The sequence below is a fragment of the Phyllostomus hastatus genome, unplaced genomic scaffold (assembly GCF_019186645.2).
Source record: "Phyllostomus hastatus isolate PE091 unplaced genomic scaffold, TTU_PhHast_1.1 phas_scaffold_501, whole genome shotgun sequence".
NCBI classification, from domain to species: Eukaryota; Metazoa; Chordata; class Mammalia; order Chiroptera; family Phyllostomidae; genus Phyllostomus; species Phyllostomus hastatus.
The window spans coordinates 12185268-12201694 of record NW_025334033.1 but is presented as its reverse complement, the minus strand read 5'-3'; the positions used below and the strand labels follow the sequence as shown (position 1 = coordinate 12201694).

The following is a 16427-nucleotide window of genomic DNA, read 5'->3' as shown; positions in this document are numbered from 1 at the left end:
TCCCTCCCTTCCCTCTCTAAAAATAAATAAACAAAATCTTAAAAAAAAAAAAAAGAATGCCTCCTTTCTATTCTTTCTTGGGTTTAGGTTTTCAGTTTATGGTTGATTTCTTCTTCCTTGGATTATTGCAATAACCTAATGCCTCACTATCTTGGACTTGAATCCCTTTCAGTCCATTCTCCTGATTGCTGCCTGAATATTCATGTAGATATCTATATCTCACCTCATGCTTTTAAGATCCTTCAGTGCTCCACATAAGTTTCAGGATAAAATCCATCTCTCACACACAATGCCCTTCATGATGGAATCTCCGCTTTGCTTTTAAGTCCTATCCGCTATTCTCCCCAGTGTTTTTCTCCTGCTATATTGAGTAATTTGGAGTTCCCTGATGACTTGATGCTGTTTCTTGCCTCTGTGCCTCTGCATATAATTTTCTTTCTTTTTGGAACTCTTGTCTTCTTTTCTCAATATATGGAACACTTAACTTGTCTTAAAGTTTTAACCTCAGGAGTCATCTCCCACAAGGAAGCCTTTTCTTTGTTGTCACTCCTCTTATTTAGGTGCTCCTCTTCTGGACCCTCCTCTCTAGCACCCTGGGATATCTGTGTCCTCTCCTGTATCACGCAGTACTATAGTCAGTACTTTATTTGTGTGTCTTCCACTAGTCTAAAAGCTCCTGGACAGCAGGGCCTGTGTTTCAGTCAGCTTTGTATCCCCTGTGAAAAGCCCCAAATCTAGTAGTAGATTTTCAATAAAAGTCCTACATTACATGCTTGGTAAATGTGTAAGTCCATGTTGATAATCATAATAAGGAAATAAAAAGGAACTTAAAAAGCAGATGTTTTTCTTTCTTTTCCTAGGAAGTTATTGCTAATGCCATTTTAAACAACAAAATACCAGAGGCACAAACTTTCTTCAGGATTAATAGTCATTCCGCTCAAAGACTCGAAGAGCTGATCAGAATAGGTCTAGATTTGGTCTTTGACAATTTGAAAAAGAACAATGTAAAGGAAGCCTCCGAGCTTTTAAAGAATATGGTGAGTGACATAATCTATTTGATCTTAAATTTCCTAAAGTAACAGAAGATCTGTGCATACTTAATACAATTTCTGATTGATATAAGAATTGATTTGTGACTGCCCTGGTCATTGGGAAATCAGATTTGATTCCAGCCAGTGTGAATCTTTCATCTCATAGTTACAATGGAACTACAGATGTAATGAGAACACGCAGCCTTTTTATGTAGATGTGGTAGCATGAATGTTTTTATGACATGGAAGGCCTTATACAGGATCACACTTAGCCCTTTAAATATGCCAAGGTAGGACTTAAATTTTTTAGTACAATGCTCAGATTGAAGCTAAATCGCATTTTTTTTAAATAACCTTTTGGGTGTCTGGTCAGGAGGACACAAGGTTTTCTCTGTTTACTATGATGCAATAAACTCAACATGTGTTGGCCACCTTTGGACCACTATGACTGATCTGTAACTTCAAAAGGCCACAGTTGACTATGGCCCAGCCTTCCCTACCCCACAAGATGTAGATAGGAGCTTGAATTGACCTATTGAGTATAAAATAATAAAGCCAAAATTTTATCAAAGAAAAGAATTGATTTTTATTCATAGTTGTTTCATAGACTAAGAAATTTGTGTAGCTTTTACGAGGTAATATTGACAATAATACTAAAGTGTTTTTTGGTCCTGAGAACTTTCTTGAAGATAATTTTTATTTGAGTTTCCATCATTTGCTCTCTGTTAGACTTGTTACTTTGGTCAGCAGTAGACAGTGTTTCTGGTTTAAGGCTGCATGTCCAAGCCTACACAGGACCTCCTCATTTGTTGGGGAACATTCTGTATTGTTCATGTGACCACTTATACCCTACATTTGAACTGTCCAGTGGCTTATACTTTTGCTTTGTGGTCCATGGTTTTACTTCATTTGAGGAGGGGAAGTCCTAGAGCTAGGGCTCCAGAACTAAGATGTGGCCTTCATCTTCATCGTTAGGGTCTTACCCATGCTAACTTTCTGTAAGTGCAGAGGAGTAAAACTATATCAGGGTTGTTATTTGCATTGACCTTTGTTTTTAAGTGAATCATCACAGCAGATACCAGTAGTTTTGGTCCAGTGATAACCTGGCATTACCTTAAATTGTTTGATGTGCTGCCTTTGTTCTGGCAAAATGCTTAAGGACTTTAGAGATAGGCTGTAAATATGTATGATAAATGCAGAAAATGAAAAAAAATAAAATTCGTGTTCACAAGAGTGGGGAAACTATAGAATTCTATCTATGCCTATAATAGGGCACTTCTGTATCCAACATATATATTTATATTAAAAATAACTTCATTTCAAAATTATGTTTTCTCTATATTTATTATAGGGCTTTGATGTAAAAGACCAGTTGCTCAAGATATGCTTCTATACAACTGATAAAAATATACGGGACTTTTTGGTATGTAAATGTGAGCCTATGTAGTTTATATTTTCTAGTAAACCTTGGTGAAACTTCAGAATAAATTATTTTAACATTCAAATAATATCCAGTAAGTAAAAGTAAGAGAAATCTTTTGTCTTTTTAAATGATCATTTTGCATTTGTAGTAAAGGACAATTTGTATGGATATATACATCTCTTAAAAATTCAAAATACAGTTCTTAAATGGCATTTAATTTCATGACATTTGTTTTGCAAATGTGCTTGATTTTTGTGAGGTCACCTTTTTAATTACTTTTTATTCAAGGTTGAAATTTTAAAAGAAAAAAAATATTTTTCTGAGAAAGAAAAAAGTACTATAGACTTCGTGCATCAAGTTGAGAAGTTTTATTCAGAATATTTGCAAGAAAATATGCAGATCCAGTCCTTTCCCAGGTAGTCTCATTAGTCCCCTTTTGATAATATGGGAAGAATATTTTAGATAGTGTGTAATTTTTAATTGTTCATGAGCACGTGTTTCTTTTGTAGAACTGAGCTTACATTCTTTTTTTAAAGTATTTTTTATTGATTATGCTATTACAGTTTTTCCAATTTTCTCTCCCTTTATCCCCCCTCTCCCCTGCCCCCCCAACCCTCCAGCATTCCCCGCCCCTTAGTTCATGTCCATGGATTGTACATGTAAGTTCTTTGAGTCCTCTGTTTCCTATACCATTTTTGTCTCCCCATCTATTGTATGGCTGCAGATTATGCTTCCTCTTCCCTGTACCTTTTCCCCTCCATCCCTCTCTTCCCCCTCCCCAATGAAATCCCTCTGTGTGATGTCCATTTCTCTGATTCTGTTCCTGTTCTGGTTGTTTGCTTAGTTTTTGTTTTCATTGTTTTTCTTTTCTTTTAGGTTCAGTTGTTGATAGTTGTGAGTTTGTTGTCATTTTACTGTTCATACTTTTGATCTTCTTTTTCTTAGATAAGTATCTTTAACATTTCATGTACTAATGGCTTGGTGATGATGAACTCCTTTACTTTGTCTGGGAAGCACTTTATATGCCCTTCCATTCTAGATTATAGCTTTGCTGGATGGAGTAATCTAGGTCCTTGGCATTTCATCCCTTTGAATACTTCTTGCTAGCCCCTTCTTGCCTGCAAGGTTTCTTTTGAGGAATCAGCTGATAGCCTAATGGGCACTCCTTTGTGAGTAATTCTCTCCTTTCCCCTTGCTTCTTTTAGGATTTTCTCTTTATCTTTAATATTGGGTAACTTAATGATGATGTGCCTTGGTGTGTTCCTCTTTGGATCCAACTTCTTTGGGACTCTCTGAGCTTCCTGGACTTCCTGGAAGTCTGTTTCCTTTGCCAGATTGAGGATGTTTTCCTTCATTATATGTTCAAATAAGTTTTCAATTTCTTGCTGTTCTTCTTCTTCTGGCACCCCTATAATTCGGATATTGGAACGTTTCAGGTTGTCCCAGAGGTTTGTAAGACTCTCTTCACTATTTTGAATTCTTGTTTCTTTATTCTGTTCCAGTTGGATGTTTATTTTTTCCTTTTGTTTCAAATCATTGCTTTGTGTTTTGGTTTTCTTCCTGTCACTGTTGGTTTCCTGAATATTTTGCTTTATTTCATTTTGGATATCTTTCATTTGTTTTTTCATTTTTCGACCAAGCCACATCAGCTCTGTGAGCATTTTGATTACCAGGGCTTTAAATTCTCCATCAGGTAGGTTGGCTGTGTCCTCATTGTTTAGCTCTCTTTCTGAAGCTTTGCTCTGTTCTTTCATTTGGACCATATTTGTTTGTCTTGGCACACCCAATAAGTTGTAAGGGGGCAGGGCAAACCTCCTTGCTGTACTGTGGTGCTGCCTGTTGGGGAGGGGCCAGAGAGGGAACAATGCAGCTCGCCTGCTTGTCCCTAGCAGACTTTCTGATGGACTCCGGTGTAAGACTAGGATTTTTTCCCATTGTAGCAACCCCTGTATCAACTCTGAGTCTCAGTTTCCCCTTAAGTCAACCCCTTCCTCACAGCCAGCTGCCTTGACACAGCCAGCCCCACCACCAGGTCTACCACCTCGCCACAGTTTTTCTCCGCCAGCTGGCCCACGTGGTCCACTACCTTACTGGTCTGGTTGTTCTGATTGATTTTTTCTTTAATTCCCTGGTTGTTAGAGTTCCATGCAGTTTGATTTTCTGGCACTTCTGGTTGTTTATTGATTTTAGATTGGTTGTTATTCTCCTTTTCGTTGTGTGAGGAAGCAAAGGGTTTCTACCTATACCTCCATCTTGGCTGGAACTAGCTTACATTCTTTATGAAGGTAAAACTTGCTGTCATCCAGAAGGGACTTAGGAATTTCCCATTATGTATGTGTGTGCATGCACATGGGAATAAATACAAAATTAAGAGTATGAAAGTATGTGTTCCCCAAAAGCACAGAAGTTTTTGAGCAGAAATAAAGAAATGATCCTTTTTCCTCCAAAATTAAAAAGAAATTATATCATTGTTTTAGGTATTGGATGAAGGAACAAGATTTTTTCAAGCACAAATCTGCTTTGGACTCATTCCTGAAATATGATTATATAGATAAGTTTGACAAACAGAATCATACAATTGCATTAAATTGGGCTCAGTGGTGGAATCAACTAACACAAGAATCCATCCTTCTTCCCAGGATAAATCCAGAAGGCAAGTGTGAGAAAGCCTGAAATCTGAACATATTGAATGAATATTCAGTTAGGCATTAGTATATTTGGTGGTGTGTCTCCATTGTAGAATTCCTTTGGGGGGAAAATATTCAGTTGTTTTAAAATGCAAGTCATGCCCTAGCTGGTGTGGCTCAATTCGTTGGAGCATCATCCTGTAGCAGAAGGATTGTGTGTTTGATCTCTGGTCTGGGCACATGCAGGAGGCAACTCACTTATGTTTCTCTTTTTCCCTTGCTCTGTCTCTAAAAAGCAATTTAAAAATATCCTTGTATGAGAATTTTAAAAAATGCAAGTCATTAACACCTTTTATCTCAAGGTTATTGTAAGGGACTTGTAATAGTGAAAGAAAAAAGTTGTGTGGTTCAGTAAATTGAGATTTCAAAGCTGAGTTCTTTTTTTTAAAAGATTTTATTTATTTATTTTTATAGAAAGGAAGGGAGAAAGAGAGGGAGAGAAACATCATTGTATGGTTGCCTCTCATGTGGCCCCCATTGGGGACCTGGCCCGCAACCCAGGCATGTGCCCTGACTGGGAATCAAGCTGGCAACACTTTGGTTCATAGCCCATGCTCAATCTACTGAACCACACCAGCCAGGGCTTCAAGGCTGAGTTCTTTTTCCTGCCTCAAAGTGACATTCTTTATTTTTCCAAATTATCTTTGAGTTTCTTCTTGTATAAACTGAAAATCTGTATCACACTGGGGCTCTGGGGAATAATTAACCATGGTAATTCATAGGATGTCAAATTTATGTTTATTATTATAGCCAAAGTTTTTATTTATATTAAGAAAAAAGGGAAAAAGAAGGCTGATAAGTGAAACACACAGCTAGTTCCCAAGTTTCATTTAACCTCTATACTAATAAGCAACATTTAACTCTTCCTCCAGCTAAATATTAATTATAAAATGAAGAGCAGCATAAAAGAGGAAAATAGTAAGGGAAGCAGAGGGCCTGAATAATTTATATATGTAAATATTTGTCCATATATTCATATTTACTCAGTTGATTAGTGTTGAGTTTTGTGTCAGTAATCATAATTCATTGCTATTTTAAAATGTATATTGTTCTTAATACAGAATACAAATCGTATTCTTCTGAAGCCCTCTGGAGATACTTCACAGCTCGCCATGACTGGTTAAGCATTATCTCATGGATTGGAGAATTTCAGACCCAGAATAATTGTTCTTCACTTCAGCAGAACAAATGGCCTCCTCTGACTGTTGATGTCATTGATCAGAATACTTGCTGCAACAACAACATGAGGAATAAAATTATAGATGAGCTGGCCAGGTACTATAACGGTGGGGAAGAGCAATAAAGAAAATTCTGCAATTTTTCCTTTGAAATGCCATAAATACAGTGGGATGTTGTTTCATAGTATTTTAAAATTGAGGTTTTAAAATCTTACGCATTTAGCATTATGTGGTAGTGAATAGGCTCTCAAATTCCAGATGAAGGTATGTGCTTTGGTGTAAAAATGGTCAGCTGTCAGAGGGACTACAAGGACCAAGTGGCAAGAGCTAAAATGAGGATAGCTTAGTGTCATGTGATGTCTCCCACTTTCCTCACTGCACCCATGTCCTATGTATGGTCTTGAACTAAAGAGGACTATTCAGTTAAGAAATTAGTGAGAGAAAGGGGATCCTGCAGTGTTAAGGGAAGACTTTAAACTTTAATTTCTAAAAATAATTCTGTTAGATCAAACCATGTAAACTTGCCATTTGTGTGGGTCAAAAACGAATGAATATCAGCAATTTCATATCATTCAACCTACTCTATCTTCCTAAGCTATCAAAATAATATAAGGAGACTTAACATGTATGTTAATTTTTAAGTTTCTTAAACTTATTTCTTAAACTTATTTCTTATGTATACTTATTGGGAAAGAATAGCTATATTGTTTACCCAACTTAAAGATATTGAGGGTGATATCCAGAGAAGTTAAGAGCTTTGCCCAATCCAATACTTAAAGGCTTTAATTATTTTAACACTTAACTTTCTATTCACTCTTCTTTCCATTGCATTAAATACTCTTCTTCTTGTTTACTAAAAGTAAAGTTTCATATAACTTGTATGCTTATTAAATATTTTGCTTAACATTTGATCATTTAAAAAGCTAATATATGTATAATTTATCATGAATTATGACAATAATGAACTAATGAGAGACTTCCAGCCAAGGTGGAGGTGTAGGTAGACACACTGTGCCTCCTCACACAACCAAAAGAAGGACAACAACCAATTTAAAAACAAAAAACAACCAGAACTGCCAGAAAATCAAACTGTATGTAAGTCAGAAAACCAAGGAGTTAAAGAAACATTCATCCAGACTGGTAGGAGGGGCATAGGTGGGCATATGGGGCAGAGAGGATACATGGCAAAGTGGCAGCCAGAGGGCCCAGGCAGTCCCACATTTGCATGCGGATAAACCAGTAGGAAAAACGGGAGCAAGACAGACCACACAACCCAGGGTTCCAGTGTAGAGAAATAAAGCCTCAAAACCTCTGACTGAAGAAATCTGTGGGGGGGGGGGGGTGCGGTGGTAGAAGAAACTCCCAGCCTCACAGGAGAGCTTGTTGGAGAGATTCACAGGGTCCTAGAACGTGCACAAACCCACCCACCTGGAATCAGCACCAGAAGGGCCCAATTTGCTTTTGGGTAGCAGAGGAAGTGACTGAATGCCTACAGAGAGCCAAGCAAGCAGCATTGTTCCCTTTCGGACCCCTCCCCCCCTCCACAGTACCACAAAGCAGCAATGTAGGCTGTCCTGCCCTGGTGAACACCTAAGGTACTGCCTCTTACTATGTAACAGGCTTGTGGAGACCAAAAAAAATGGCCCAAATGAAAGAACAGATCAAAGCTCCAGAAAACATACAATTAAGCAATGAAGAAATAGCCAACCTATCAGATGCAGAGTTCAAAACACTAGTAATCAGGATGCTCACAGAATGCTTGAGTATGGTCACAAAATAAAGGGAAAAGTGAAGGCTATGCAAAGTGAAATAAAGGAAAATGTACAGGGAACCAACAGTGACGGGAATGAAACTGGGACTCAAATCAATGATTTGGAGCAGAAGAAAGAAAGAAACATTCAACCAGAACAGAATGAGGAAACAAGAATTCAAAAAAATGAGGAGAGGCTTAGGAACCTCTGGGACAACTTTAAACATTCCAACATCTGAATCGTAGGGGTGCCAGAAGGAGAAGAGCAAGAGCAAGAAATTGAAAACGTATTTGAACAAATAATGAAGGAGAACTTCCCCAATCTGGAAAAGGAAATACTTTTAAGAAGTCCAGGAAGCTCAGAGAGTCCCAGAGAAGTTGGACCCAAGGAAGAATACACCAAGGCACATCATAATTACATTAGCCAAGATTAAAGATTTGGAGAGAATCTTAAAAGCAGCAAGAGAAAAGGAGACAGTTACCTAAAAAGAGTTCCCATAAGACTATCAGCTGATTTCTCAAGTGAAACCTCACAGGCAAGAAGGGGCTGGCAAGAAGTATTCCAAATCAAGAAAGACAAGGACCTACATCCAAGATTACTCTATTTAAGAAAGCTATAATTTGAATGGAAGGGCAGACAAAGTGCTTCCCAGATAAGGTCAAGTTAAAGGAGTTCCTCATCACTAAACCCTTATTATATGAAATGTTAAAGGGACTTACCTAAGAAAAAGAAGATCAAAACTATGAATGGTAAAATGACAACAAACTCAAAACTATCAACAACCAAACCTAAAAAAACAAAAACAACTAAACAAATAACTAGAACAAAGAATCACAGAAATGGAGATCACATGGAGGGTTATCAGTGGGGAAGGGGAGAAGGGGAATGGAAAAAAAGGTACAGGGAGTAAGTAGCATAAATGATAGGTAGGAACTAGGGACAGGTTATGAATAGTATAGGAAACGTAGAAACCAAAGAACTTATATGTACAACCCATGGACATAAACTAAGTGTGGGGAATGCTGGCTGGTCATGGGGGTGCAGGGCCAAGGAAATACAGGGGGGAAAAATGGGACAACTATAACAGCATAGTCAATAAAATACATTAAAAAAATGAACTAATAGGATCTACTACATTAACAGATCAAAGGGAAAGATACCACCCTGATAGATACACAAAGCATTTTGTAAAACTCAACATCTATTTATAGTAAAAATTGTTAGCAAACTTAGACACAACTCCCTTAACTTTAAAAGGGTGTCTAAAAAAAAATCTAGCTACCATTATACTTAACAGTGAAGCATCACAAGCTTTCTCTTAGATTTGGTGTAAGACAAACCTGCTATCAATTCTTCCCAAATTGATCTTTAGATATAATACAATCTTAATAAAAATTCGAGCAGGTTTTCTTCTGGATTTTGATGAGCTGATAATTAATATGGAAATGTAGAGGGTCAAGAATAGCCCTGAAAAAGAACTTCCCCTACCAGATATCAAGACATTTTCTAAACCTATAGCAATTAAGACAGTGGGAATGTTGGTGTAGAAATAGACAAATAGACCAGTAGAACAGAATAATGAACATAGAAACAGACTCATATACGTATGTTCACTTTATACGTGACAAAAGTGACACGACAGAACAGTGGGAAATGAGTAGTCTTTTTGCCAAATTGGGGTGGCAAACTGGATGCCAAACTGGATGATAACTATATGGGGGGAAAGTTAAATTGGACCCTCTGCCTTATATCATGCATGAAATCAATTCCAGGTAGATTTTTAAACCTAAATATCAAATGTGAAACTATAAATCTTTTGGAAATATAGAATATCTTCATGACTGTGGAAGTAGTGTACGTCAGCCAACCTGCAGTCACCCAGCACGGACAGAGCCAGGGCGTCCCCACCCCACCCTTTTTCTGACTCTTAGCTTCTGGGGTGGTGGTGTCTGCCATAGGGCACACCAAAACAGAAGCCTGAGGGCAGTGGAGTCTTCTGGAGCAACCAGTACAGGTGAGCCTCCAGGGACACAGAGCAGGAGAAGAGTAAAGCTTGGATCTGAAGGGGAGGGTACCAGTGCAGTTAAGCATTTTACAAAGAGGAAGCAAAAATGGCCAATAAGCATATGAAAAGGTGCTCTTCCTCATTTATAGTCATAGAAATGTAAATTTATTTTACAAAAAAATCTAAGGACAACTGCAATGACCATCAAAGGTAGAGCAGATAAATAAAATGTGGTATAATCATACAATGTAATACACTATATAACAAAAACTAACAAACTATAGCTATAGGTATCAACACAAATAAATTGCATGATGTTGAGTAGAAGAATTTTCCAAAATGTACCAGAATGTTTTATTTACATATAAAGTTTAAAATAGGCAAAGCCAAACCATGTATTATTTGGGGTTACATATATGAGTGCTGAAACTATGAATAAGACTAAGGGAATGGTTATCACAAAAGTCAGGGTAGCAAAGGACATGCAGTAGGGAAGGGATACACCAAGAGCTTCCAGTATAATGTGCTATAATATGGGTGATGGCTACGTGGTGTTTCTTTAAACTCCACATAATATATTTTCTGTGTGCCTTTGGTGTATATGATGTGTTTAACAGTAAATTTATAAAAGTACTATTTTAATACAAATTTCTATTGTTTAGTAATTAGCTTATTTAAATTATTCTGCTTTAGTTTCTTAGTAAACTAAGTAAATTATTCTGCTTTAGTTTCTTTTTTGTTTGTATATTTTGGTGAATTTCTCAGTGCTAAAAACATGTAGCTTCAAGAGCTAACCACTGTTGCACACTGGATTGTACAGTTCTAGTCATACAAAAAAATGGAGATAGCTTAGTTTAGGTTTTTGAAATATTTAAGATAACTCAAGACTGTTATTACTACCTTTAAATACTAAAATGATTCAGAAACCTTTGTTGGAAATCAGCAAAGTGGGTCTTCCACTGTATTGATATAGTAAGAATTGTCAGTCTTAGTTTATAAGTACTTTTTTTTTAATGCAGTAAGTCCTCTCTTAACATTGTTGATAGGTTCTGTGACTTTAAGTGAAACAACATATGATGAAACCAGTTTTACCAACGGCTAATTGATATGAACAAGAGTTAAGTTACTACAGTATCTCATCAATATTATAAGTTAAAACAAAATGGCATTGAGTGAAAAAAAAAGGGCATTATTTGAGTGCCTGCTGTAGTTAAAACTTAAACTAATGGAAGTGGTTTGGTATGCTCTGAATCTAACAACTTTCTAACTTTCTGTCTCTTAAACCTGTCTTATAGGAATGGGATTTTTCTTATATCTGAACTGGAAGACTTTGAACTCTTCCTCCTAAGACTGAACCGCATTGGGGGTGTGATGCAAGATGCCCTTCCTGTTCAAAACTACAGATCCAAGGAAGGATGGGATTTCCATTCTCACTTCATTCTCTATTGTTTGGAGCACAGTCTGCAGTATCTTCTTTATGTCTATCTTGACTGTTATAAGTAAGTACTGAGAATTGATTGTCCTTGAGCAGGTCTTCACAGTTCCTCATTCAATTCTATTTGAATGTGACAATAGGAAAATATTGAGCATTCACATGAGGAATACTGATTTTATTTTTCTTTTTTTCAAATTGATTCCAGAGAGAGGGGAAGGGAGGGAAAAAGAGAGAGAGAAAAACGTTGATGTGAGAGAGAAACATTGATTGTTTGCCTCCTGCATCAGCCCTGACTGGGGACTGAACCTGCAACCCAGGCATATGCCCTGACCAGGAATTGAACCTGTGACCTTTCAGATTGCAGGTTGATGCCCAACCAACTGAGCCACACCAGTCAGGGCAACTGATTTTTGAAGTAGTTCTTTCCACTGCAGCACTTGGTATAACTTTTAGTTCCATGCTACATTCAACTAAATGTCTATCTTGTGTGTTTTTGTGATGTTAAATTTGTAATATCTGTTAACCTTTTAAATAGCTAGAGATTAGAATAAAGTGAAAGTTTAAAAAGAGGATGAGCCCTGGCTTCTGTGGCTCAGTGTACTAAGTACTGGCCTGCAAACCAAAGGGTTGCCAGTTCAATTCCCAGTCAGGGCACATGCCTGGGTTGTGGGCCAGGTCCCCGGTTGGGAGCATGTGAGAGGCAGCTGATTGGCTTGCTTCCCCTCTCTCTAAAAATAAATTTAAAAAATTAAATAAAATCTTTAAAAGAGAGGACAATTCTAAAAGTTAACCTAGAGTTCTTTGATACTTTCATTACCAGGCAAATGCTAAACAGTTTACATTTGGATGGATGAATAGATGGATAGATGGATGGATGGATAGATGGATAGGCACCTACTTAAGATCAACCCGCAGATTCATATATGTGGCCAGTGTTTATTGCTATTGGGTTAGTAATAACAACAATAGTAGTAGTGTCTAATATATGAGTGCTTACAATGTTCTTGACTCTTAGGTTATCTCATTTAATTTTCACAAAAATCCTATGAAGTAGTTATTTCTATCTCCACTTCACAGATGAGCAAACCGAGGCTTTGAGAGAGAATAAGTACCTTATGGCTCATAGCAAGCACATGACAAAGTCAGATATAATTCTACTTATGTTCGATTCTAGAGCCCACTTTCAGTATATGCTAACAAAAACATTTTTATTTTGGGTGGTAAAGACTAGTATTTCAAACACATTGGTTCATATCTTTGAGGCTTGCTTCCACACAGAAACGTTTTCCCCAAAGCTACTGGCAAGAGATGATTTAAAAGTCATATTTTCAAAGGACCTATTCTGACCCTTAGCTGCTCAGTCCTAGCTTCTCTGTAGTTGTCTAAAGGTTTTTGAAAACCTTGTAAGTTCAAAGCACACTTCTAAGGATCAATGAATCCAAGAGCTGGTTCTTTGAAAAGACAAAACAAAATTGACAAGCCTTTAAGCAGACTCATCAAGAAAAAAAGAGAGAAGACCCAAATAAACACAATCAGAAATGAAAGAGGAGAGATTACAACAGATACCACAGAAATACAAAGGACTGTAAGAAATTACTACAAAGAACTGTATGCCAAGAAATTTGAAAACCTAGGTGAAATGGACAAATTTCTAGAAAAATATAATCTTCTAAAACTCAATGAAAAAGAAGCAGAAAGCCTGAACAGACCAATAACAACAAAAGAAATTGAAGCAGTAATCAGAAAACTCCCAACACACAAAAGCCCTGGACCAGATGGTTTCACAGGAGAATTCTACAAAGCATTTAAGGAAGAGCTAACCCCTATCTTTCACAGACTATTCCAAAAAATCCAAAAAGATGGGAGACTCCCAAACTCTTTTTATGAGGCCAACATCATCCTAATTCCAAAACCAGATAAAGACACAACAAAGAAAGAAAACTTCAGGCCAATATCACTGATGAACATTGACGCTAAAATCCTCAACAAAATCCTGGCAAACCACATCCAACAATACATTAAAAAGATCATACACCATGACCAAGTGGGATTCATTCCAGGGATGAAAGGATGGTTCAATATTCGCAAGTCAGTAAATGTAATACATCACATAAACAAAAGCAAAGACAAAAACCACATGATCATATCAATAGATGCAGAAAAAGCATTTGATAAGGTACAGCATCCATTCATGATAAAAACACTCGGCAAAGTGTGAATAGAGGGAGCATTCCTCAACATAATAAAGGCCATATATGAGAGACCTACAGCCAACATCATACTCAAGGGGCAAAAATTAAAATCTTTTCCACTAAGATCAGGAACAAGACAAGGCTGTCCACTTTCACCATTTCTATTCAATATAGTACCGGAAGTTTTAGCTACAGCGATCAGGCAAGAAAAAGAAATAAAAGGCATCCAAATCGGAAAGGAGGAAACAAAACTGTCACTGTTTGCAGATGACATGATAGTGTACATAGAAAATCCTATAGACTCCACCAAAAAACTGCTTGACCTAATAAATGAATTTGGCAAATCAGCGGGATACAAAGTCAATATCCAGAAATCAAAGGCATTTGTGTACACCAACAATGAAACAGCAGAAGCAGAGATCAAGGAAAAAATCCCATTTGAAATAGCGAAAAGAAAAATAAAATATCTAGGAATAAACCTAACCAAAGAGGTAAAAGACTTGTATTCAGAAAACTACGTAACACTCAGGAAAGAAATCAAGGAAGACACAAACAAATGGAAACATATACCATGTTCATGGATTAGAAGAATTAATATCATCAAAATGTCCATACTACCCAAAGCAATTTACATATTCAGTGCAATTCCTATTAAAGTACCAATGACATATTTCACAGACATAGAACAAACACTTCAAAAATTTATATGGAATCATAAACGACCCCAAATAGCTGCTGCAATTTTGAGAAAGAAGAGTAAAGTAGGAGGGATCACAATACCCGGCACTAAACTATACTACAAGGCCACTGTAATCAAAACAGCCTGGTACTGGCATAAAAACAGGCACATAGACCAATGGAACAGAACAGAGAGCCCAGAAATAAGCCCAAGTCTCTATGGTCAATTAATATTTGACAAAGGAGACAGCAACATAAAATGATGGAGTAAAAATAGCCTCTTCAACAAATGGTGTTGCGAGAACTGGACAGCCACATGCAAAAAAATGAAACTTGAGCACCAACTTACACCATATACAAAAATAAATTCAAGATGGATAAAAGACTTAAATATAAAACGTGACACCATTAAAGTCCTAGAGGAGAACGTAGGTAGGAAAATCTCATATTTCACGAAGAAACTTTTTTACTGATTTGTCCCCTAGAGCAAGGGACATAAAGGAAAGAATAAACAAATGGGACCTCATCAAAATTAAAAGCTTCTGCACAGCTAAAGAAAACAGTATCAAAATTAGAAGAAACCAACTGTATGGGAAAACATATTTGCCAGTGATACCTCAGACAAGGGTTTAATCTCCAAAATATATAAAGAACTTAAATGACTGCACTCTAAGAAGACAAGGAATCCAATTAAAAAATGGGCAAAGGACTTGAACAGACACTTCTCCAAGGAGGACATACAGAAAATCCAAAGACATATGAAACGATGTTCAATATCGCTAGCTATCAGAGAGATGCAAATTAAAACCACAATGAGATACCACTTCACACCAGTCAGAATGGCTATCATAAACAAAGCAACAAACAAGTGTTGGAGAGGTTGTGGAGAAAAGGGGTCCCTAGTGCACTGTTGGTGGGACTGCAGACTGGTACAACCACTATGGAAAGCAGTATGGAACTTCCTCAGAAAACTAAAAATGGATCTGCCTTTTGACCCTGCGATTCCACTGCTGGGACTGTATCCTAAGAATACTAAAACACCAATCCAAAAGAACCTATGCATCCCAATGTTCATACCAGCACAATTTACAATAGCTAGATGCTGGAAGCAACCAAGATGCCCATCAGTAAATGAATGGATCAAAAAAACTATGGTACATTTACACAATGGAATTCTATGCAGCAGAAAGAAAGAAGGAGCTCCTACCCTTCGCAACAGCTTGGATGGAGCTGGAAAACATTATGCTAAGTGAAACAAGCCAGGCAGTGAAAGACAAATACCATATGATCTCACCTTTAACAGGAACCTAAACAACAAAACAAAGAAACAACTAAAATATAACCAAAGACACTGAAATAGAGGACAGGCTGACAGTGACCACAGGGGAGAGTAGAGGGAATTTCAGGGGACATTGGGAAGGGTTCACGGGAACAAATTTAAAGGACACATGGACAAAAACTAGGGGGAGGGTGGTAATGGGAGGGAAGTGGGGAGGGTTGGGAGTGGGAGCTGGATTGGGAGTAAAAGGGAGAAAACTGTATTTAACAATGATTAAAGTAAAATTAAAAAAAAAGAAAACCTTGTAAGTTTGAAAATGCTATAGTTTTTTTGTAAAAATAATAAAATACAGAGTACCTTGAAGAACTTAATAATATTTAAAATGTGTTTACTACCATAATTTTACCAGTTCTGTATAAGATTAATAGATAACTCACACTTTATCTCTGTCTCTAAAATTTTCCTCTATTTCTAGATCATAAGGAATGTGTAAAACAACACAAGTAGGAGTATATTGTGTTGTATTTACTTTTAAAATCCAAGGTTCTATTTTTATGCTCATTATCACCTGAGCAAATACAATTGTAACTGTCTGTCTTATCCTGTGTGTTAAACAGAGTGTGTTTTTTATTTTATATTTTTATGCAGGCTTAGTCCTCCAAACTGTCCCTTTTTGGACAAAAAAGAATTACATGAAGATCACCCTTGGTTTGAATTTTTAGTTCAGTGTCGACAAGTTTCCAGTAACTTAACAGGTATGGGTGTATT

General features: G+C 37.0%; 1 protein-coding gene across 4 annotated transcripts in view; it reads left to right on the top strand.

Moving 5' to 3' along the window:
- SPG11 (SPG11 vesicle trafficking associated, spatacsin) overlaps positions 1 to 16427 on the top strand; it is a 102406-nt gene that overhangs the window by 27200 nt on the left and 58779 nt on the right. For all 4 annotated transcript variants that reach the window (XM_045822682.1, XM_045822686.1, XM_045822684.1 and 1 more), the window contains 7 exons: positions 861 to 1037; positions 2383 to 2454; positions 2743 to 2870; positions 4932 to 5107; positions 6203 to 6416; positions 11371 to 11574; positions 16308 to 16414. In XM_045822682.1, the coding sequence (XP_045678638.1) occupies positions 861 to 1037; positions 2383 to 2454; positions 2743 to 2870; positions 4932 to 5107; positions 6203 to 6416; positions 11371 to 11574; positions 16308 to 16414 (1078 nt within the window). The remainder of the gene's footprint in view (positions 1 to 860; positions 1038 to 2382; positions 2455 to 2742; positions 2871 to 4931; positions 5108 to 6202; positions 6417 to 11370; positions 11575 to 16307; positions 16415 to 16427) is intronic.